We start from the raw sequence: 20,880 nt of genomic DNA, 5'->3' as shown, positions 1-20,880 counted from the left end.
GTTCCCCATTGTAGACCAATGGAGAAAGTGAAGTCACATGGTGTGCAGGGTGTTCTAGCAAGGTGGATAAAGAACTGGTTGAGCAACAGGAGACAGAGAGTAGTGGTTGAAGGGAGTTTCTCGAAATTGAGAAAGGTGACCAATGGTGTTCCACAGGGGTCAGTATTGGGGCCACTGTTTGTTATATACATAAATGATCTGGAAGAGGCATTGTTGGTATGATCAGCAAGTTTGCAGATGACACAAAGATTAGCGGAGTAGCAGAAAGCATAAGGGACTGTCAGAATACAGGAGGATATAGATAGACTGGAGAGTTGGGCGGAAAAGTGGCAGACAAGTGTGAGGTGATGCATTTAGACAAACTTAATTCTAGAGCGAATTATACAATGAATGGAAGAACCTTGGGAAAAGTTGATGGGCAGAGAGATTTGGGAGTGCAGGTCCATTGTACCATGAAGGTTGCTGCACAGGTGGATAGAGTGGTCAAGAAGGCATATAGTATGCTTGCCTTCAATGGATAAGGTATCGAGTGTAAGAGCTGGCAAGTCATGTTAAAATTGTACAAGACATTGGTTCGGCCACATTTAGAGTATTGTGTACAGTTCTGGTCGCCACATTACCAAAAGGCTGTGGACGCTTTGGAGAGGCTGCAGAGAACGTTTACGAGGATGTTGCCTGGTATGGAAGGTGCTAGCTATGAAGAGAGGTTGAGTAGTTTAGGTTTATTTTCACTAGAAAAAAGGAGATTGAGGGGGACCTGATTGAGGTTTATAAAATCATGAAGGTTTCGACAGGGTGGACAGAAACATGCTTTTTCCCAGGGTGAAGGATTCAATAACCAGAGGTCATGCTTTCAAGGTGAGAGGTGAAAAGTTTAAGGGGATACACGCAGCAAGTACTTCACACAGAGGGTGGTGGGCATTTGGAATGCATTGCCAGCAGAGGTGGTAGAGACAGGCACAGTAGATTAATTTAAGATGCGTCTGGACAGATGCATGAGTAGGTGGGGAGCAGAGGGTTACAAATGCTTAGGAATTGACCGATAGTACATTTGGATCGACTCAGGCTTGAAGGGCTGAAAGGCCTGTTCCTGGGCTGTAAATTTTCTTTGAAGTATTGAGAGTACTGGTTCCCTTATCTCAGAAAATATTTTATTTCATTATCAGCAACTACGAGAATGCTCTCTGGTATGATCCCCAGTACGCAGGGATTGCCTTAATTGCGAAGGTTAAATAGGTTGGTTTCTACTCATTGAAGTTTAAAAGAACGAGTGGTGATCTCATTGAAACATCAGGGGCTTGACAGGGTAAATGCAGAAATGGTGTTTTCCTGCATAGCAGAGTCTCACCAGCCAATTTAAGACTGAGATGAGGAGGAATTTCTTCTTTCACACAGTTGAGAGTCTGTGGAACTCCTAACCACAGAGAGGTGGGGGGGGCAGAGTCTTTGTGCATCTTTAAGGCTGAGATGGATTCTTGATCAGTAGAGGATGCAGCAGCACCTGAATGTAAGGCATGTCAGATCAGCCGAGATCCTAATAACAGAAGAGCAGGTTCAAAAGGTCAAACAGCTTACTTCTCTTCCTATTTCTTATGGATCAGGCAGCACCTAAATAACACATTTCACCTCAGGATATAGTACCTTCCATATAACTAGCTAGAAATTTTGTCTTAGGCCACAAAGAATCAGGAAAGGGTCTTGTGCACAAGAGTGTTTACTGCTTCAATGACTCAGACAAATAACTGATAGAATTGTCAAAGCTCTGAACTTTTATTTGACTGGCTCTTTCCAAGGAACAACAAGTATTGTTTGACAATTAGTTTTGAGAATGCACAGTCTATTAAATTCAATAACTCAGATTCAAGAGCTTTTCTTTTACGACTGACTAAGAGCTTAGCAGTCCCTAATGGCGTAATTGTGGCCATCAGTAGTCTACACGCAAATCTAAAAGGTTATGTCAATCCAAAGTGCTTTCAGTCTCCCAAAGTATCCATGCTGCTGCTGTCCATTCATGTTGTCTCGATTCAGAGTACCTGCCTTTAAAAAGACTGAATGTTTACAGTAACAAAAATGGAGTGCCAATCATATAGACTGTTTTATTATGTAGTTGTTGAGCTCATAGGTATTATACTCATCTCAGCAAATGGAGAGTATTCCATCACATTGCTAACCTTATAGATCAGGAAGTCAAGAGACAAGCTAGTCATCATTAAGTACACAGCCTCTGATCTAATCTTGTAGCCACAATATTTAATTGGCTGCTTCAGTTAAGTTCCTGGACAACGGCAAACTCAGGAAGCATATGACAGAGGAGTCAGCAGTAGTAATGCTGCTGAATGTCAAAAGGAGATATATACCTGACAAAAATGTTAACTGGCACTTATTAGCATAAGCCCAAATGTATCCATGTTTGCAGCATAAGGAGTTGCAAATGAAACTGTATAATTGTCAGAAAATATCTTTTTTCAGATCTTCCGATTGACAGCTGAACAGATCAGTCTAAGGATATCACTTTGAGGAACTCATGTAATGGGATCCTGAAACTAAGATGAATAGCCTCTAGCAATCACAACCAGTTTCCTCCATGCAAGATAAGACTTCATCCAGCATATGACATCATTCACAGAAGTTCAGTTTTACTAGAATTTATGGGCGGCATGGTGGCACAGTGGTTAGCACTGCTGCCTCACAGCGCCGGAGATCCGGGTTCAATTCCCGCCTCAGGCGACTGACTGTGTGGAGTTTGCACATTCTCCCCGTGTCTGCATGGGTTTCCTCCGGGTGCTCCGGTTTCCTCCCACAGTCCAAAAATGTGCAGGTCAGGTGAATTGGCTATGCTAAATTGCCCGTAGTGTTAGGTAAGGGGTAGATGTAGATGTAGGGGTATGGGTGGGTTACGCTTCGGCGGGGCGGTGTGGACTTGTTGGGCCGAAGGGCCTGTTTCCACACTGTAAGTAAGATAATCTAATCTAATCTAATTACAAATCAATCAAATGCTGACTTGATGACAAAGGCATTCATCTTACTTCACTTCTGGATTTTAAATCTTTTTCCAAGTTTGGGCAAAGGCTGAATGAGGTCTGGAAATTATTGGTCCTAGTTCAAATAGAACATTAGTGAGCATTTATTAATGAGGAAGTGCCACTGTTGACCTCTCATCACTTGTGAAATGACTACAATTGGCTGATGGGTCAGCAACTAATTGGTTTATGATTGTTTTTTATTGAGGACTGGATATGCTGGAAGACCCTCCAGAATTTCACAGAGATGCCAGAGTTGTAGCTACACCACAAGGTTTAGCTCGAGGTACAGCTCTTCCTGCAGTACAAGTTTCCAGCACCTCAAGCATAATGGCGCTGGGGGCCTACTGCCTTGCTGCATTTAGTGTACTCAGCCATTTTTTGATATCAAATGGATCAAATCAAATTCAATGAAGACTGGTATTTATGACACTGGAGGGAGCAGTGATGGATTATCCATTCAGCACTCATGGCTGAACGACTGATTGCAAAATCTTTATTTCATGCTTTATTCATTTTTATGAACCCTCCCATTCAGATAATTGTTAAATTTTCACCACCAACTTTTTATAACTGTTAACACATTAGACCAGCAGAGTTTCAGACTGATAGCACAATGAGCTTCATTCATCTGAGTATACATTAAACAACTGGAATTCTGAATTAACAGTTTCAGTAAATTTAATTGGTCAAGAGAAGTGCAGCAGCTTGTTCTCAGTCAAGTCTCTAAAACTGTGATCTTATGGTGCACTTTCCAAAATGTTTGCCTTGAGCAAGATCTAAGAATGGGATTAAGTGAAACAGCTGCACAGTTCACAAAAGATGATGAGCAGATTTTGAAGAAGAATAAAAGATGGCAATCAACAAGAAACACAGGAATACAGGAGCAGAAATAGACCATTCAGTCCCTTGAGCCTGTTCTGCCATACAATGAGATCAGGGTTGATTGGTGGCCTAACTCCATCTACCTGCCTTTGGCCCATATCGCTTAATACCTTTTACAAAGCTTTATCCATCTCACAGATTTAAATTTACTAACAATCTAGCAACAACTGTCATTTTTACGGAAGCTTGGTCCAAACCTCTATTACTCTGGGTGAAGAGGTGCTTTCTAACATCTTTCCTGAATGGTCTGATCCTCATTTGTAGATTGTGCTCCCTATTATAGAATCTCCAAGCAGTGGAAATAGTTTATCTTTATTTACCGTCTTTTCCGATTGTTACCTTGAAGACTTCGTTCAGATAACCCTTAACTTTCTAAATTCTATTGAAACAAGCATATTTGTATAATCAATCTTTATAACCTAACCCCTGCAGTTCAGGGGTAATTTTTGTAAACCCATATTGCACTCTCTCCAAGGCCAATATATCTTACGTAAGAGTGGCTAAGAGTTTTATTTCACCATAGAATGAAATGGAAATGCCAATTCCAAATCACAATAGTAATTTTGTTGTGTGTTTTCAAATGCAGATCTGTCACTCAGTCAATAAACAAATAATTTTTCAACCTAGTTACTATAAACAGTCAAAACAATTTAATGTATATCTGCAGATTGCCTTCCCTAGTGCCTGACTGCATGTTTTATTGGCTTGTTAAGGAATCCTTTCTACTTACTAGCTGAGGGCCAGAGTACATACACTGGAAGCAGTGTTTTAGAATTTAAGCTTCTGAATTCAGTGACAAACCCATGATAGATATGCTTTTATGGCATTGTCGTTAACACAGCCTAACTATATCTTCTTGCTGCTACATATGAAGGTTTGACGGGACTGGCCAAAAATAAACAATATCAAATGGCAGAACGTCTGTTATTCCAGGGTCCAGGTTCTTTCTGCTAAGTGGGAAAACAGACCTAACCTGACAATCTTGTAAGCCCTCAAAATGAGTTTGCCAATCAGTCCACAAAAGACTGAAAGTAAACAATCAAAGCTTCTGCACTGAATGCTCTGATTTCCCAGGAAGTTGAAAATATGGAGATGATGAAAACCCCTGAAAGTATTATCCATATTTATTCATGGTAACTTCAGTTATTATTGGGGGAAACAAAATGCCTTTTTTTCAAAGCAATATTTGTTATAAACAAATCCTTACCTTCCAGTTTTTTTCCCATTATAATTGTTTACATAGGAATGTTTCCCCTTAGAAGAACTCATGTAAAGATATTACACAAATAATGTTTGTATACATTTTGTACACATATTAAATTTTAATATGTAATTAATGTTTTCAGTTATTAACATATCATAAACACTACCTGTCAGGAAGATGATCAGAATTACACGATGAATAATATTTTTGTGCTTTGAATAGAATTCTTGCACCTGTTGATATTTCACTCCACAAGTTCTGAGGAGGCTGAACAGACAAAACATTGATTCAATTGTAGAAAGATTTATAGGATCTTGTTATTGACAGACATTAAATGTCTCTTGCAGTATGTATGTTGAGAGTTGCAATAGTATTTGCATGGCAACTAAGGTATATTGAACGGCTGTAAATATTTATGTAGGAATAGTTAAGTGTTTTCTGCATGCATTTGATTATACATGGGTGTATGTTTAAGTGTGTTAATGTATGGTTGGTGAGATGTGAACATTGTGTAAGAATATGTTCATGCATGAACATTTCCATTATGTCACTAGACTGATAAAAAGTACCATTCATTTGATTGAACCTGATTCATTAGTTTTCATTTTGGCATCAAAAATAATAGTAAAGGATCGTTCTTCAAAGAGACAAGGTGGTAGGAAGTGGATCCCAAGGATCAGTGCTGGATTGTCTGGTTCAAAATGTGCAATTTACACTTGTGACAATGCTGCTCCTTTAACAAGGCTATGTTGTCCTTGTTTTTCTTTCAGAGAGGTTGTAAAAGACACAAGCTCCAAAAAGTCTAAGTTGAAGGGTTTTAGGGCCAATTTGATTATAGCTAACATATACTGCCTCAGGCAAAAGCCTTTTAAGTTTAAAAAAAAGCACTTGTACAATGCAAGGGGAGCGGCCAGTTCTCCTAGCTCAGCTTTTCACCAGTTTGGTCTGTTTTTTAGCAGTAGAGTTAGATTCGCTGCTGAACCCGAAAAAGCAGAACCAGGCTGATCCTCCTCTCTGACTTCTCTGTGTAAGACCCGCTGTTTGATTTTACCTTTTGTGCCAAAGGGTGTTTATGGGGATTGTTGCAAGTATTTGGAACAGCTTCATTAAGTTGACATGATCTGTAAGGTCAAGGTATTCAGTATTCTGTTCTCTTTTGTTTGTGTTTCATTTGGTAATCTTGTAAATAAATTCTATTTTGTTTAGAACTAAGTGGCTAACCAGCTACATCACTCCTAGAATATCCAATGTTACATCTGAGTAAAACAACTAGCAAATTTTGAGTCTGGGCCACTTTCTTAAAATGTTTTGAGGGTATCTGGCCTGGTCCACAACACACTCATAACTTAAACTTTGAAATCAACAACAAAATTTCAAAATTTGTGGATGATACCATGTGGGAGAGATCATCAACACTGAACGGGGGCACTGCAATAAATTACAAAAATGCATTAATGCAGAATGGGCACATACTTGCAGATTAATTCTAACATAGGTAAGTATGAGGTACAATATTTTAGTAAAATAAGGAGACTGAACATAACTTGCAAAATAAGAGGTCCATAGGGATTTAAGAGCTGAAATATACAAAACACAAAATGAATCTCAGTTAATGAGGACAAAAGAAAACCAAGCAGCCAAGTTTACTTCTGACATAGCAAAATTTCTCTCCTTCTCGATTCTGTTAAACTTCTATCGAACAATATTTAGACCACAATTGGAAGTTCTGATTATCAAATTTCCAGATCTATCAGCAATCATTAGTTTTTGCACTTTATATTTTTACATTTTATTTCTGCTCTGCTTCTGATTTTATGAAAATGTTCATTATACTTATTTTTGTTTTAAATATTACTTTGTTGAGATGAATTTAGAACTAAACATAATTGTGTTTTGATTCACTCAAGTATTTCATCAAACAAGTAATCAATAGTAACAGATAGTAAACAAATAGTAATAGGTAAATGCGATGAGATTCATTTTGGAAGGTCAAATTTGAATGCTGAATACAGTGTTAAAGACAGGATTCTTAGTGTGGAGGAACAAATGTACATAGATCCCTCAAAGTTGCCACCCATGTTGATAGGGTTGTTAACAAGGCGTACGGTGTTTTGGCTTTCATTAATAAGGGGATTGAGTTTAAGAGCTGCGAGGATTTGCTGCACTCTATAAAACCCTGGTTAGACCACACTTGGAATAATGTGTCCAGTTCCGATCACCTCATTATAGGAAAGTTTATATGGTTTAGAGAGGGTGCAGAGGAGATTTACCAGGATGCTGCCTCGATTGGAAGGCTTGTTTTATGAAGAGAGGTTGAGTGAGCTAGGGCTTTTCACACTGGAGAGGAGGAAGACAAATAACTTGATAGAGGTGTACAAGGTAATGAGAGGCATAGTTAGAGTAGATAGCCAGAGACTTTTCCCTGGGCAGAAATGGCTGTCAGGAGGGATCATAATTTTAAGGTGGAGAAAAGTATAGGAGAGATATCAGAAGTAGGTTCTTTACGTAGAGTGGCGGGTCCATAGAATGTACTGCCAGCAGTGGCATTAGAGTCAGAGATTTTAGAGACATTTAAGACACTGCTGGACAAGCACATGGACAGCTGTAAATTGAGGGGTATGTAGGTTAGGTTCATCTTAGGTTACGATAAATACTCAGCACAACATCGTGGGCCAAAGGACCTGTACTGTGCTGTACTGTTCAATGTTCTATTAATTGTAGTTTCAGTCCCCTATCCACCACTAAGGAGTTTCCATTCTGACCATATTTGCAAATGTTGCATTGTCTGAATTATTTGCTTTTCTTAGACAAGCCAATATTAAGTATTTTTCTAAATTCCATCCCCCTTGAACTATAAGGCAGGACAAAGAATGGGTGGAGTCAGGAGATGGGAGTTTGAATGATCAGCAGTATAGTTTGATTGATGACAGGTGGGAGACATCATCCAAACATTTTATTAATAGATCAAGTTCTGTGGAATCTTACAGAAATCTGTGACAAGGAGTTGATAAGGGTTAATTATTGTCAGACTCTTGTTTTGGGAAAGTCTGAATAAGCCATCAAAAGCTAGAATGGAGCAAAACATTGAACAAAGAAAGGCATAACCTCTTGGGTTCAGTAGTTCAACCAGATGTTCTAGACAACCACCGAGGACTGATCAGAGAGTCCACCCACGTGTAATGCAATTCAGAGATGTGGCAACCTATGTTTTAATGTTCACAGGACAGGACTTGAAAAATTATGAGTCAAATTTATAGGTTTGAGATGGAGGAATAATCTCTCCAAATTTGAATTTCTATAAAGTAATTATGTTGGAAAGCAGGATGAAAACTTTGACTTGCTGTGTATTTTAAGATTTTTATAATCTGTGTTCTATACATTAGGTTTCTTCATTTTATTGTTTTTTCTTTATATATAATGAATTTGTTTTATGTTAAAGAAAATCTTCAACTTTGTGTACTTCTGTTTCAGATGTGACCATCACATTGAATTTTTTCTTTGAAATGATCTATTGAGGCAGCTATCATTCCAAAATCTTGCTTTTCTATTAGTAACAGTAGCTGACATCAGAATAATATAAGACAGAGATGTACACCATTTTAGGCATTTGTCATGTAACAGATTAATCTGGGGCTGTTTACCATTTTGGGGTGTTGTCTTGAACAGACCAATTTGGGTTACCATTCGTGCTATAATAAAGTGGTTTCTCTTTCTATATACTCACACGGTATACTCTTTCTAATAATGTTATCTTATATTTTATTGTTTATAATTGTTTGTGAATGATTTATTAAAATGTTGTTTTTAATCACATTATTTGCCATTAAGTCATTCACATACATCCAGAGTACTGGTCCAAACTTAAGACAGACCACAAGGTTGACAGCAGTTGGAAAACATGATCAAAACAGTATATTAACAGACCAAGCTCTGCAGAATCTGTAGGCCTTGCAGAAACCTGAGAGAAGAAGTTGATAAGTCTTGATCTATATACTATGAAAAGGACATAAATGCATTAACAATGATGATAAATAAATATTTACAAGGATGACAACAGAACTGAGGAATTATAGTTATTAGGAAAGGATAAACAGGTTGGGCTGTATTTTACCAGAAATCAGCAATGTGTCAATTTTGGTGAGTTTCATGGAGGGCTTGTCTCCATGAGTTCTAACAAATTTCTGATGCTATCTTTCCAAACTTGTCTCGTGTATCATGCCCCTATGACACCTTATCATCATATTCTCCCTTTCAACATGGGCAGCAGTATTGGCAACTTCCAAGATCTCCCAGAATTCCTAGCACCACTGTCATTTTGAAACGCAATCACGACCTAGTCAAGTACTGACAGTCTAGTTCCTGTCTATAGCCCCAGACATGTCAGAGGGAAATTGGCATCTCACTTTGCCAACAGGGACCAGATTCCTAGTGGAGAGGGTGTGTGTGTGTGTGTGTGTGTGGTCCTTGCCCCTGGAGCATGCCCTGACGTACTGGTGACAGGGGCTCAAGATGGATGGCCAGGGTAACAAGTGATGAGCTGGAGTCACCAGGTTACTACTGGTAACTTACATATTTAGCATTGCAACTGTCTAGCTTCTATCTGGGGAGTGGGAGAAATTAAAATTGCGTATCAAAAGCGATGTGATTAACTAATAACAAGATGTCATGCAAATGAATATCAGGTATCTTCTTCCTATCAAACTCACCCGCTTCTTCCAGGTTTCTTGCCAATGTCCACATCATTTAAAATGCTGGGAAAATTCAGCTAATTGAGTTTCTTTTCTCTTGAAAAAGGTGGAGAAATAAGTGAACGTATCTTTAAAAGTATTATAAAGGTTTTGACGAAGTAGACACAGGGGTTTTCCACTTACAAGGAAACAAAACCAGAACCATTACAAGATACTCACAATGAAAACGAATTGAGAATTCTGAAGAAATTTTCTTCCCTGGAGAATAGGAAGAATAAGAAATCCGCTACTGTAAACAGTGACTGAGATGATCAATACAGATTCAGTTAAGGTGAAGATAAGTAAGTATAAACAGAAGGATGGTGTTGTTAAGTGTGAGACAAAAAAGGAGGGAATCAGTGCTGGGATCACAACTGTTTACAATATATATAAACAAGTTGGAGGACAGAAATAAATTTATTACAGCCAAATTTGTAGACTGCACAAAAATAGGTGGCAAGTTAGGTGACAAGAGGAATACAAACAGTTTACAGAGAGATATTGATAAGTTAAGAAAGCTGGCAAATGGATTATAATGGAGGAAACATGAAATTTGTATTTTGTAAGAGAAAACGCTATTATTTAAACAGAGAAAAAACTGCAGAAAACTGCAACACCAAGGGACTTAGAGGTCCTTGTGCATGAAACACAAAAGGCCAGCACACATGTGCATCAGGTAATCAGGAAGGCTCATGGAATTTTAGCCCTTATGTCAAATGTTTGAAATGCAGGAATCCAGAAATCTTACTGCAACTTTACAAGGTGCTGGTGAGACCACATCTGGTGTATTGTTAGCAGTTTTGGATCCCTTATCTTCGAAACATATTATTCCATTGGAGGCAGTTTAGGAAAAGTTCACTAGGATGATCCCCAGTACCTTGAAATTGTCTTATGTGCAAAGGTTTAAAGGGGTTAGAGTCACAGAGAGGTACAAGACAGAAATAGACCATTCGGTCCAACCCGACCATGCTGACTAGATATTTTACATTAATCTAGTCCCACTTGCTAGGAGAAACCCTTTCTTTGCGTATACCCACCCAGATACCTTTTAAATGTTTTAATTATACCAGCCTCAGCCCTATCCTGAGTGAAAATGTTGCCCCTTAGGTCCCTTGTAAATCTTTCCCTCTCACCCTAAACCTTCTAGTTTTCAACTCCCCTACACCAGGGAAAAGACCTGACTATACACCCTAGCCATGCCCCTCATGATTTTATGAACTTCTGTAAGGTCACCCCTCAGCCTCCGATGCTCCAGGAAAAAAGAATCCTAGCTTCTTCAGCCCCTCCCTCTAACTCAGACCCTACAATCCTGAAACATCCTTGTGAATCTTTTGGCCAGGGTTGTAGGGGTTGAGCTATGCTATAGATTAGAACTCTACTCATTTGAATTTAAAAGAATGAATGGTGACCTAATTGAAACATGTAAACGCTGGGAGGACATATCTCACAATTAAGGGATGTCAATTTCGGACTGAGAGGAGGAGGAATTTCTTCTGAGGATTTGGAACTCCTTGCCACAGACAGCTGCAGGGGCAAAGTCCTTGCTTTTATTTAAGCTTTAGATATATTCTTGATCATTAAAGGAATCAAAGATTACAGGTACTGGCAGTGGAGTGGATGTAAGGAACGTTGGATCAGCCATGATCCTATTGAATGGTAGAAAAAAACTTGAGGAGCCAAGTGGACTTCTTATTTCTTATGGTCTTAAAGTCAGAGTGTAGTTTAAACATTAAAATGAACTGGTTGGTATTTTTCTGTGTCATCTATTCTGTGTAAATTTAATTCAGTCTCGGATCTATGACCAATGTAGAATGCATTACAGACAGTGATAAAATAAATTCAAGAATAAATGCAAAAAATGTATTTTGATTAGGAGTGCAATAAAAGGATCATGAACTAGAAAGGATACGAATTTGAGGAAGACATTTAGAAGGTAAATGAATGTTCACGAACTCAACCCTGAACTTCAGTCCAATGAAGTGCATAATAGAGAAATGGATAAAGTAGGTGCGTCAACGTATACCATTGTGGTGGAACATCTCAAACCTATGATGTGCACCAGGTGGGCCACTGTGTCAAGAATTAGTAAAGTTTAAGGTTGCTAAAAATGAAAAAAAAACAGGAAGAGTCAAAATAAAGTTGCAAGGGAAGAAAGGGGATCAAGATGCTTACTCAGGAGGTTACGCATAAGATGATAGAGTCTTGAAATCTTGTTCCAGAAAGCAGAAATTTGAAGGGAAGATGAACAAATATTTGCTTAATAATTATTATTTCAGTAATCCTGTGATAAGCATTTTTCTCAATGTTATTATCAGGGCCATTAGGATCAATTTGTGACATATCTGTCCTTGATTTATTGTTCGGTTACCTACGAATGCACTTAAACTTACTACTATTTCCAAAGTTAAACATAGAGAAAAATGTGAAAATTTTTTATCTTTACATGCAAGTTTCATACCTTTTAAATTTAGAGGGTGATTCATCCTCACGTGCTTGCTGTGTTGGCTCCACTTCTAAAGTAGTCTCTGACTGGAGGTCACTGATAACATTTAAAAAATTAATAATATCAATTTGTGTTGAAATACATGTTTAATCATGAGATAAAAGTAAATATACTTACGTTACATCATAAAAACAAAAGACATAGGATCAGAAGTAGCCATTTCAGCCCACGAAGTGTATTCTACCTTCAATGAAATCATGGCTGATCTGATAATCCTTGACTCTACTTTCCTGTCTTTTCCCCAAACAGTTGATACCTTTACTGATTAATAATCTATCTCTGCCTTGAATATACTATATACCATATCACTGTGCCTCAGTATACATGACAATCAATTCAATTCCTCACCACTTGACTACCCACCTGTTTGTGTCATCTGCAAACATAGCTATAGTAGATTTGTTTTCCTCATTGAAGTCATTAGTATATGTTGTAAATATTTTTGGCCTCAGCACTGGTCCCTGTGGCACATCAGTAGTTACAGTTTGCCATTCTGAAAATGACTCCTTTAATCCAACTCTTGTCTTCATTAATTAGCCAATCCTCTATCCATGCTAATTTACGTCTTTCAACATAGTCAGGTCTTATCTTATTAAGTAGCCAAATGTGTGGTACCTTATCCAGCATCCTCTGAAGATCCTACTTCCTTTGTCTATCCGACTTGTGATCTCCTTAAAATTTCTAGTAAATTTGTTAGGCATGATTTCCCCTTATGAAGCCATGCTGACTATGCTGGATCATATTAAGCATTCCTAAATTACATCTTTTGGAACAGACATTAACATTGTCCCAATATCAGACATTAAGCTAACTGGTCTATATTTACATGTTTTTTGTCTCCATCCCTTTATCTCCTGATGAGTTAATATCTAGTCAAGTTAATCTATTTCAGGGTCAAGCTGTAGTTTGCCACAGAACTGAAAGACAGCAGTTGCAGTCAGAGTTCTAGGAAACATCTACAGCCCAAATAGGTCTCTCTCTCTCACCGTCTTGAAGATAAATAACACTCAAAACCTCGAAAAGCAATTCCAACTCACTCAAAACCATGTCCTACTGACAGGCTACAAAACTGAGGTTCACCATGGTTGATATCAAAAACCAAAAGAACCGAAAGGCATTTCATTCTCAACTCTTGAGCCACAGAAATTGTTCCTTTCTGCCTATGTTTCACACCCACATTTTTGCAGGTTTCTGTCTTGTCTGCGTACGTGTTCTATTTGTGCATGAATGTGCGTATTGGGATTTCAAGGAGGTTTGGTTAAGTTTGCATATTACCAATTAACCCTGTTTTTCTACTGTTAAAAAGAATAAGTTTGCTTATAGAGAATAAGTTTTGTTTCTATGTTTATTAATTAACCTGGCTGTGTTTCTTTTCTCTTAAATGGTGGTCACAGCAAGCAAATTCAACAATATAGTGATTAACTGGTTATTTATACATTTGTGACGGCTTGAAGAAATTTGGTTTTTGACTTCAAGCACATCCTTCCCATTAGGGTTGTGACACGTCGCACAAAGAATTTTCAGATCTGTGTGTTTTCAGTAACTAATTTTCAGAACTTCTGGTCTTCAGCCACCTTTCTTTAAGTACTCACTGCCAGTTGTACGGGTACCTCTATTTTTAGGTTGAACGGTATCTCAACTACATGCTCTTTAACTTTGACTTAGGCAACATCTTGTTCATCATTGAAGACAAGCACAAAATATACATTCAGTACCAAAGGAAGATTGTCTTCCCATGCGCACAAGGCTCTTTTTGTTCCTCTTAGCCTCACCTATTGTCTTACAAGTTCTTAAATTATTAAAGAAGACTTGTGGATTTCAAGTATGAAATGACTCAAGTGGATGAAGTAAAAACAAATGAAAATTTATCACAACTTCATAGCATTTAGATTAACTAAGAAAAGAAATAAGTTTCAATTTGGAGCAAATATACTTAAATGGAGGAGCATTCAGGTTAGAAAGTTGGAGATCTAGTTACAATTTACCCAAGACCACTTGCTGCAATAGCATGGATCTTGCAGCTGCTCCTGGGATTGCTGGCTTAAAAATTTATAATAGAATTATGACAGTTACTACAATTATATTTCATTAATAAGATGTTTATTCATTTTGTTTCTTTAACATTAAGAAACAAAACAAAAAATTCATGATTTCTTTTTAAACTGACTTTCTTTACGAGGTTTTCAAAGACCTACAGTCAATGGTTGAATTTTTTTTATTCTACGCTTTTAAAAAAAAAAGACCCTTTTAAAGGAAGTTTTTTTTTAACTATGCAAGAGTTTTTTTTTGAAAAGCCCAAAGTTTTGTTTTTTTAAGTATGGAATTGTGGTTTCATTTTGGAGAGTCCTATACGTGGTCGGCTTTGGAGAAGTTTTTTTTATATTTGAGGAATTTTTTGGAAAAGGAGTCATTTTAATTCAGTTAATCAGCTCAGTGGTCAATTTTATTTGAACTTCATATGTTTGCTATTGTTTTGTTTTTGCATTTTAACATTACTTCCTGTTGGCAATGAAAGGTAGTTTATTTTATATACAAGGTGTTATTGAAAGTTGCTTTTTTAGGCTTAATGTTATTAAGGTAGATACAAGGTACAGTGTGAGATGGCTAGTAGACTTAGAAAAGTGGTTCCACAGCAGGATCAGTCATAGACGGGTGACTGATTGTCAGGAAAGGTTAGTTAGTTCAAAAGTCTTCACTGTCTATTCTTCTATGAATAGATATTCAGTGTTTGGTACTGTTGAAAGTGATATTCTCCCTGTGGGAAATAAAAGGACCGCTTATTTATTGGAAACCAGAAATCATTGTTATGTTAGATAACATTTGACACAATTTAAATAGAATAATTGCTACAGCGTACTCTCCTGACGGGCATGGACAAGAGATTCTGTAGCAGAGCAAGTTAATTAGAAAAGAAAGACAAGAGAGATTCAGAGTACATAATAACTTTAAGGAGCTAAATTGCATTTATTTCAATGCAAGGCATCTTGCAGATAAGGCTGATGAACTCAGGGCATGTTTGGAAACATGGGATTTGGATGTAGGATGTTATGTTGTTAGCATTAAGGATGTCTCCAAACTATTCAAGCATATTATTAAAGGCAAGATTGAAAAGCTGGAACTCATTGTAAATGTTGGTAGAAATAACGTTTTATGACAGATCACTCCCAGATCGTCTCAACATTTCTATGCTCGCTTTGAGCAGAATTTTGGCGGAGAGGTAACACCCATTTCAACAAGTCCTGACAAACTTATCCCAACAGTCACTGCATCAGAGGTCAGATTAGTTTTCTTTCGTGTGAATTCAAGGAAAGTGATGGGACCAGATGAGTACCAGGCCATGCACTCACAGCATGCGCAGATCAACTGGCAGAGGTCTTCTCAGACATCTTCAACCTCTCCCTGCAGCAGGTCACTGTCCGTGACTGTTTCAAGAGGGCCAACATCATCCCTGTGCCTAAGAAGGCTCAAGCAGCATGTCTCAATGACTACCGCCGAGTGGTCCTAACTTCAGTGGTCATGAAGTGCTTTGAAAGGCTGGTCATGGCATTAATCAACTCCAGCCACCCCACAACTCTTGACCCACTCCAATTTGCCTGTCGGACCAACAGATCCACATCAGGTGCCATATCACTTGCCCTTCATTCCTCCCAAGAATATCTTGACACCAAGAACAGCTACATAAGAATCCTACTTGTTGACTACAGTTTGGCCTTCAACACTTATCCCCTTGAGACCGATTACTAAACTTAATGATCTCAGACAAAGCCCCAATCTGCAACTGGATCCTCAATTTCCTGACCCACAGATCACAGGTGAAGACTGGGGACAATATTTCACCCTCACTAACACAACACTGGAGCACCCCCACCCCCCCCACCCCAGAGGTGCGAACTCAGCCCCCTTCTGCACTCACTGTATAACCATAAGTCACCAAATACCAGACTAATGCCATTTACAAATACGCTGATGACACCACCATCGTCGGTCAAATCTCAGATGGCAACAAAACAAACTACAGACGGGTGGTGGAAGACCTGGAAAAATGATGCACCAAGAACAACCTAGCTCTCAATGGCAGCAAAACCAAGGAACTCATTATTGACTTTCTTGTTACTCATGCCCCCCACCACATTAACAGCACAGAGGTAGAACGAGTGGAGAGTGTCAAGCTCCTGGGAGTGGTCATCCACAACAAGCTTTCTTGAACTCTTCATGTAGATGCACTGGTTACAAAGGCTCAACATCTCTTCTTCGTCAGGCAGCTGAGGAAATTTGGCATGACGGTGAATACTCTTGCCAACTTTTATAGGTGCGCCATCAAGAGCATTCTGTCTGGATGTATTACTGGTAGTATGGCAACCGTGCCATTCAAGATCAGAGACCGTTACACAGAGAGTGGTGAACTCAGACCGGACAATCACAAAGGCCAACCTCCCATTTATAGAATTCATCTATCAGGCCCGCTGTCAAGGAAAGGCCGTCAGCATTCTCAAAGATCCATCCCATCCTGGCAATGCTTTTTGACAACCTCTACCATCAGGGAGAAGGTACAGAAGCCTGAACACACGCACCAGCCAGCTTCGTAACAGTTTCTACCCTACTGTTGTTAGAATACTGAATGGACTCACAAACTCTTAACATTTGCCTGTACCTGTGTTTTTGTTTTTGCTGCTGTTTACCTATTATTTACTATCTATGCTACTTAACCATGTGATCTGCCTGTATTGCTTGCAAGACAAAGCTTTTCACTCTGCCTCAGTACACTTGACAATGAATTCAATTCAATTCAATTTTAGGGAAAATATTAAAGCTTTACAGAGTGAATTTAAGAGGTTAGGTACAAGATTAAAAAATATAACCTTAGAAGTAGTAATCTCTGGTGTACTCCCAAAGCCAAACTTGAACGAGGGAAGGAACAAAAGGATAAAGGAAATAAATCAATGACTGAAGAAGTGGTGCTGTTGTGTAGGGATTCAGGTTTTTGGACAACTGGAATTTCTTCTGGGTCAGAAAAGACATGTTCAAAAAGATAGGGTTTATCCTGAACTATAAAGGGCCAATATCTTCACAGGGAGATTTGCTAGTTCCATCAAGGGAGATTTTATACTGCTAAAGTTGGGGTGCTGGAATTCTAAGTTGCAATGCAAATAGAAAGATGGAGGAGGAAGGTTCTGAATGTGAACAGAGTAAGTTAATTTGAAAAGAAAGACAAGAAAGATTCAGTATATTTAGTAACTCTAAAGAACTAAATTGCATTTATTTCAATGCAAGGGGTCTTGCAGATAAGGCTGACGAACTCAGGGCATGTTTGGAAATATGGAATTGGGATGTCACAGCTATTACAGAAACTTGGCTGAGAGATAGACCTGCTGCGCTTTTCCAGCAACACATTTTCAGCTCTGATCTCCAGCATCTGTAGTCCTCATTTCCTTCTGAGAGATAGAAAGGGCTGGCAGCTCAATGTTCCAGGTTTTAGAAGGATAAAAGGAGGCAAGAGAGGAGCAGTAGAGACATTTTGATCAAAGAATATACTGCCACTGAAGATATTTCTGAAAAATCGTCCAGTGAAAATATATGGGTAGAAATTAGAAATAAGAAAAGGAAAGATCACCTTGATAGGATTGCACTATAGACTCCCGAATAGTCAGAGGGAAACTGAGAAACAATTATGTAGTGAGCTCTCAGAAATATGTAAGCATAATAAGGTTGTAATAACGGGGGCTTTTAATTTTCCAAACATTAACACAATGGTAGAGCCCCAGTCAAAGATTTAGATAGTGAAAAATTTATCAAATAAGTTCAGGACAATTTTCTTTATTAATATGTGGACACTCCTCCTATAGGAGGAGCAAAAACGGATCTTTTGAGCCCTAAGACAGGGCTAATGACTGAGTAAAGGTCGGGGAACACTTTGGGTCTATCAATCATAATTCTATTCGTTTAAAAATGGTTATGGAAAAGGATAAGCCTTCCACAAAAGTTGAAGTTTTAAACTGAAGTAAGGCAAATTTAATTGGTATGAAACAAGAACTTTCAAAGGTTGATTGAAAAGACCGGTTGCAGGTAAAACAACATTTGAGAAGTGGGAAGCTTTCAAGGTTGTGATGAATAGACTTCAAAAAGGTATTATGTTCCTGTTAGAGTGAAGGTTAAGGCTTAGCAAGATTAAGGAACAATGGATGACCATAAGACATAGGAGCAGAAAATAGGCCATTCAGCCCATCGAGTCAGCACTGCCATTCAATCATGGCTGATTAGTTTCTCAACCCCATTCTTCCGCTTTCTCCATGTAACCCTTGATCCCCTTGACAATCAAGAACCTGTGACCTGGCCGCCACAGCCTTCTGTGGCAATGAATCCCACACATTTGTCACTCTCTGGCTGAAGAAGTTTCTCCTTATCTCTTTCTTATCTTCCCTCTACAATAAGGCTGTGCCCTCGGGTCCTAGTCTCCCCTACCGATGGAAACATCTTCCCAACATCCACTCTGTCCAGGTTATTCAGTATTCTGTAAGTTTCAATTAGATCACTCTAATCTTGACTCTAATCTCCAGCATCTGCAGTACCCACTTTCACCTAACATCATCAGTGAGCCTCCGATGAAGCACTGGTGTTACATCCCACTTTCTATTCAAGTGTTTTGATTTCTTAAGGCAAGTGATATCATTTCCAGTTTCTTTTTCCCCTCAGAGAATGCTAGATGGGGTCCACATCGATGTCTTTATTGATGGAGTTCGTTTAGAATGCCAAGCCCTAGGAATTCCCATGCGTGTCTCTGTTTAGCTTGTCCTATGACGGATGTGTTGTCCCAGTCAAAGTGGTGTCCTTCCTTGTCTGTATATAAGGATAGTAGTGATAGTGGGTCATGTCTTTTGGTTACTAGTTGGTGTTCATGTATCCTGGTGGCTAGTGTTCTGCTTGTTTGTCTGATGCAGTGTTTGTTACAGTCCTTGCATGGTATTTTTAAATGACATTTGTTTTGCTAATTGTTGTATAGGATCCTTTAAGTTCATTAGCCACTGTTTAAGTCTGTTGATAGGTTTGTGGGCTACTATGATGCCAAGGGGTCTGAGTAGTCTGGAAGTCATTTCTGATATGTCTTTGATATAAGTTAATGCTATAGTTTTTGGTTGCATTGTGTCTGCTTGTTTGGGTTTGTTTCTGGGGAATCATCAGACTCTGTTTATTGAGTACCCGTTCTTCCTGAATATGCTGTATAGATATTTTTCTTCAGCTGTTTGTAGTCCCTGGAGTGTGTCGTGGCTTATTGAAGTGATGTTTGTGGGTTTGGGATGATTGCTCCTGTAGTTAAGTATTTGATCTGTATGTGTTATTTTTCTGTAGACACTGGTTTTAAGTTCTCCATTAACTGTTCATTCTACTGTAACTTTTAGGAATGGGAGTCTGTTGTCATTCTACTCCTCTTTGTAAATTTTATACCAGTAAGGATATTGTTGATGGTTTTGTAGGTTTCTTCTAATTTGTTCTGTTTTGTAATCACGAAGGTGTCATCCATGCAGCAGACCCAGTTTGGGTTGGATACTTGTGAGGGCTGTTTGTTAGAGTCTCTGTATTCCTGCTTTTGCTACGAACCCTGATATTGGTGATCCCACAGATGTTCCATTGATTTGTTTGTAGGTCCTGTTATTGAATGTGAAGTGGGTGGTGAGGCACAGGTCTACTAGCTTGGGGATGTTGTCTTTGCTGATGAAGTTGGTGCTGCCTGATGTTTGTGTCATTGATTCCTCTAGTAGTGCAGTCAGTGTTTCTTTGGCAGGTCGATGCTAATTGATGTGAACAGGGCTGTTACGTCAAAAGAGACCATTATTTCGTCCTCTTCCATCTTGGTGTCTTTGATGGTGTTCAGGAATTCTGAGGTGGAGTGAATGGCGTGGCATGAGTCTTCTACCAGGTATTTGAATTTTCGGTGGAGTTCCCTTAGTTTGTCTGTACGTCGGTGTTTCAGGTAGTGAAACTATAGGCCGGGGGAGGGGGGGGGCCTCCAATTTGTGTACTGTAGTCTGTAGAAGCGGGGTGTGTTGGATCCATCCGGTTTCATTTTTTGGAAGTCTGTCTTGTTTAATTGTACTGATTCCTGAAGCCTTTTCAATGTGAATGTGAAACAGTTTTCTAGTTGTGTGGTGAGGTCGGGTCTATCACCACCTGTTGGTAAGCGTCGGTATCTGCAAGCAGTGAGTTCGCTTTTTCCAACGTACAGGGGAACCTCGATTATCCGAACGTGATGGGCAGGCACCATTTCGTTCGGATAATCGATTATTCGGTTAATCAATTAAATGCCTTTTCTCTGGGGCTCAGAGTTTTTAAGTCTGCTCCTCGTTCAGGAGACTACAGCAGCGTACAGCGCGTGAGGCCCCGCCCCCCCCAACCGTGCACAACACCGCATCCCCACCCCCAACCGTGTCCAACACCACCACCCCCACCCCCACCCCCACCCGTGTCCAACACTGCACCCCCGCCCACCCAACACCTCCTCCCGCCCCCCCTGCCCCACCGGCACCCGCCCCTAACCCCTTCCAACAT

At 39.1% G+C, this 20,880-nt stretch overlaps 1 protein-coding gene across 1 annotated transcript in view; it reads right to left on the bottom strand.

Annotated features, from left to right (window-relative positions):
* Positions 1-20,880, bottom strand: part of LOC140486527 (solute carrier family 28 member 3-like) — a 226,467-nt gene that overhangs the window by 192,505 nt on the left and 13,082 nt on the right. The window contains exons 3-4 of the mRNA XM_072585796.1: positions 12,295-12,375; positions 5,276-5,376 (exon numbers count right to left, since the gene is read on the bottom strand). Of these exons, the coding sequence (XP_072441897.1) occupies positions 5,276-5,376; positions 12,295-12,375 (182 nt within the window). The remainder of the gene's footprint in view (positions 1-5,275; positions 5,377-12,294; positions 12,376-20,880) is intronic.

This window comes from Chiloscyllium punctatum, chromosome 2, assembly GCF_047496795.1.
Source record: "Chiloscyllium punctatum isolate Juve2018m chromosome 2, sChiPun1.3, whole genome shotgun sequence".
Lineage (NCBI taxonomy): Eukaryota > Metazoa > Chordata > Chondrichthyes > Orectolobiformes > Hemiscylliidae > Chiloscyllium > Chiloscyllium punctatum.
The sequence above is the reverse complement of the archived record's forward strand: the minus strand, read 5'-3'. Positions and strand labels throughout refer to the sequence as shown.